Source organism: Coregonus lavaretus (genome assembly GCF_964263955.1).
Source record: "Coregonus lavaretus genome assembly, contig: HAP1_SCAFFOLD_6834, whole genome shotgun sequence".
NCBI classification, from domain to species: Eukaryota; Metazoa; Chordata; class Actinopteri; order Salmoniformes; family Salmonidae; genus Coregonus; species Coregonus lavaretus.
In genome coordinates, this window is record NW_028160488.1 from 26,856 (window position 1) to 30,344 (window position 3,489).

Below are 3,489 nucleotides of genomic sequence, written 5' to 3' on the forward strand. Positions count from 1 at the left end.
TTTTTCCCCTCTCATGAAACGAATATATAAATATGACCCCAAAACACTGACGCACTATAAGCTATCACTTTAGTCCACCTTATAATAGCCTATCCATTTCTCAAAAGCCACAATGAAGGTACAATCAGAATACTTTTTATACAGCATGCAGTAAAGTGAACTATAGCTATCCCCTTTAACCCAAAGCCCCGTGTAGTGTCCGTTAGATTCCCCGAGCTTTGATTGAACACATGGAACGACACGACAGTTCGGTAACCGGGCGAGGTGAAGCGAGGCGTGTAACCAATTCCTCCTGATTCCTCAGACTCCGGTTCCTGATAAAAAATCCCCCTCGTGCGTCTGTCCGGTTCACTAACAGTATACATTCAATCCCCGCTCGAACAACCGGCGGGTGTGTGGCTGGTGTCCGCGAACTTGTCCTAAACCAAATTCCTCTCTCTCTCTCTCTCTCTCTCTCTCTCTCTCTCTCTCTCTCTCTCTCTCTCTCTCTCTCTCTCTCTCTCTCTCTCTCTCCTTCTCCCCTCATCCAGTTCTTAACGATCCAAATCACTTATCCGTTTCCCGTCCTTCTCCTTCTCTTTCTCCTTCTTCTCCTTCTCCTTCTCTTTCTCTCTTGACCCTCCCTCGTTCTTCAGGTCCTGGAACACCTCGGTAAAGTAGTGCGGATCTGCGTTGATTCTCAGCATTGGCCCGCTCATCCGGTCAATGAGGCCCAGGGCCCGCTCCCAGAAGGCCTCCCGGCTGGACTCCACCAGGAACGGCTTGAGCGGGTAGGAGATCTCATTGCCCATGTAAGAGTAGGCCAGGTACAGGCAGGTGAGGAAGGTCGCCTGGAGCTCGTACTCAGAGGCCGTGTCTTCCTCCACGGCCTCTCGGCAGAGCAGGTAGACGAAGACCAGGTTAGCCGGGGTGATGAAGCCCTGGTCCTGCCAGCCCTGCACTAGCAGAGACCGGTCCACGTTCCGGAACCACAGGATGACCTCATTGGCCGTGAGCTCTTTGAGCTTGAAGCAGCGGCGGCAGAGGAAGTCAGAGAGACAGCGCAGGAGCTCGCCGGTGGACGCCTGGGGGACAACCAACACAAACAGTTAGGGTTAGGCTTTAACACAGACACACACACACACACACACAACACACACACACACACACACACACACGTTACCCACCTGCACCACCACCCTCCGAGGGGAGATGAAAGAGCGGCCATTCTGGGTCTGCCGCCGGGTCTGGTCCGGTACTGTAGGAACAGGCACAGGAATTGGCCCGGGTTTGGGCCCTGTCGGTTTTCGGTCGAGTATTCCGTTGGACGGTTGTGATTTCTTGATGTTGTCGGTGTTGAGCTGGTCCACCAAGGGCTCAGATTTGGCCTGGCTGGCTTCGGGTTTGGGGTTCACCTTTTTGGCATTCTTCTTCTTGGTGGAGGCGGCGACCAGCCGCTTCCACGTCAGAGCATGGAGCAGCACGGAGTGGCGCTTCTTTAGGCTCTTCTCCTGTTGTTTCCCGCCGGTCGCAAGGTCAGGTTTCTCGTCCACACACACACCGCCCGCCGCCTTCCTTGACCTCGGCGACAGAGACAGAACGGTACCCATGTCTGCAGCGCGCAGCGCCTTCCAACACACAGAGCTTCCCGAGCTCTGTGTCCCAGTCCGTATCGATGGGGTGTTCGTATGGTTTAATTAAAGTTCACACATTCAGCTCCATTGACGGTTTGACCGTGGGAGAGTCCAGAGATGTCCGGAGGTGTGTGATGCTCCGTGATTCCAGCAATATGCGCGAGATTCACTCACACATTTCTCTCTCTCGCTCTCGCTCTCCTACTCTCTCTCTCTCTCTCTCTCTCTCTCTCTCTCTCTCTCTCTCTCTCTATATATATATATATATATATATATATATATATATAAATATTTCTCTCCTTCTCTCTATCATACACACGTTCACGAATCACGATCACACACAAGCTGTGCCACTCCTTCTGTCGCAGCGCAGCGCGCGGCACGAGCTCATGGAATGGACAGAGGCCGGTAACTGCGGGTGCGCGAGAGATGCTGCCGGTTTAAAAGCGTTAACCAGGAGTTACAGCTCCAAATATCCAACCAGAGAGGATAGTGCTTAGATTGACAGCTTATTCGACCAATGTGTGTGCATGTGTGTGCGTGCTTGCGTGCGTGCCTGCGTGTGTGTGTGATATCCTCCATATCTCCAGCTTGTCGTGTGTTAAAACAGGCTGCAGATGTTCATGGGAGAGAGAGAGAGCGAGAGAAAGAGAGAGAGAGAGAGAGAGAGAGAGAGAGAGAGAGAGAGAGAGAGAGAGAGAGAGAGAGAGAGAGAGAGAGAGAGAGAGAGAGAGAGAGAGATGAGAAGGTGAGAGGAGGATAAGGGAGAGGAGGATAAGGGAGAGGAGGATAAGGGAGAGGAGGATAGGGGAGGATAGGGGAGAGGAGGATATGGGAGAGGAGGAGAGGGGAGAGGAGGATAGGGGAGAGGAGGATAGGGGAGATGAGGGGAGGGGAGAGGAGGAAATGGTGGATGAGAGGAAAGGAAATAAGAGTCTGCTGGTAACATAACTGCTTCTCTCTCCTTTCTCCTTCAACCTCTCTCTCTTCCCTCCCTCCCTTCACACTCCACTCTCTCTCTTCCTCTCCATCTCTGTCTGCTCATTACCCCATCCATCCATTCTCCCTCCCTCCCTCCTCCTCCTCCTCCTCCTCCCTCCTCATCCTCCTTCTTCCTCCCCTCTCCCTCATTTCTGTTCAACTGGTTCTACCCTTCTGCCCCAGGTATTCATTTGTTCACTTCCCTTGGTGGAATTAAAAGGACTGGTATAAGAGATATGGTGGAAACTCCCTCTAGTTTAGCCCATGCTTACACCAATCCAATGCTTTGAACTTGTGGGGAGGACTGCACACTTTGGAGAAAAAGGTGGAGATTTGGGACTGATTGAGAGAGGTGTGTTCGCTGTGAGAGCCAATCGAATGCTTTTAAATGTGTAGGGAGAGGTGCCCACTTCTGGGAGAAAAGTGGAGATTTGGGATGCAGAGAGAGAGGTGTGTGAGCTGTGAGAGCCAACCAGAGCCAACCCTCCCTCCCTCCACAGAGCAGAGCGCTGCATCACGACACCGCCTCCTACTGGATGGCTTTATGGCCAACGCAGCCTTCATGAGACTTTCATCATAATTTCGCTCTTTCCAAATACTCACCCAGCTAACAGGATGGACATTTATGGCAGTACACTGCCACCCTGTGGCTCATGCATGGTATTGCACTTCCAGTGCTACACAATAATCTACTTCTCACTGACCGAATCGTCACAGGTAGATGTAATACACGTGTTGTCCACTAGAGGTCATGCGCACACCGTGATGGTGAATGCCCCCATCTGTTCAGATATCAGTCAGAAACGGGGACAAAGGCGGTTTAGCGATGCATGGATTCAGGATGATATGATACCACAGGCCCTGAATACATGTTTATGCTGACTTTTTCATTTGC

General features: G+C 51.9%; 1 protein-coding gene across 1 annotated transcript; it reads right to left on the reverse strand.

Moving 5' to 3' along the window:
* Positions 1 to 533: 533 nt before the first annotated feature.
* LOC311121753 (cyclin-dependent kinase 5 activator 1-like) lies at positions 534 to 1,589 on the reverse strand (the record flags this gene model as incomplete). The annotated part of the gene is made up of 2 exons (XM_084196207.1): positions 534 to 1,064; positions 1,167 to 1,589. 2 exons carry the CDS (start codon positions 1,587 to 1,589, stop codon positions 534 to 536), a joined length of 954 nt encoding a protein of 317 aa, XP_084052333.1.
* Between the last annotated feature and the right edge of the window lie 1,900 nt (positions 1,590 to 3,489).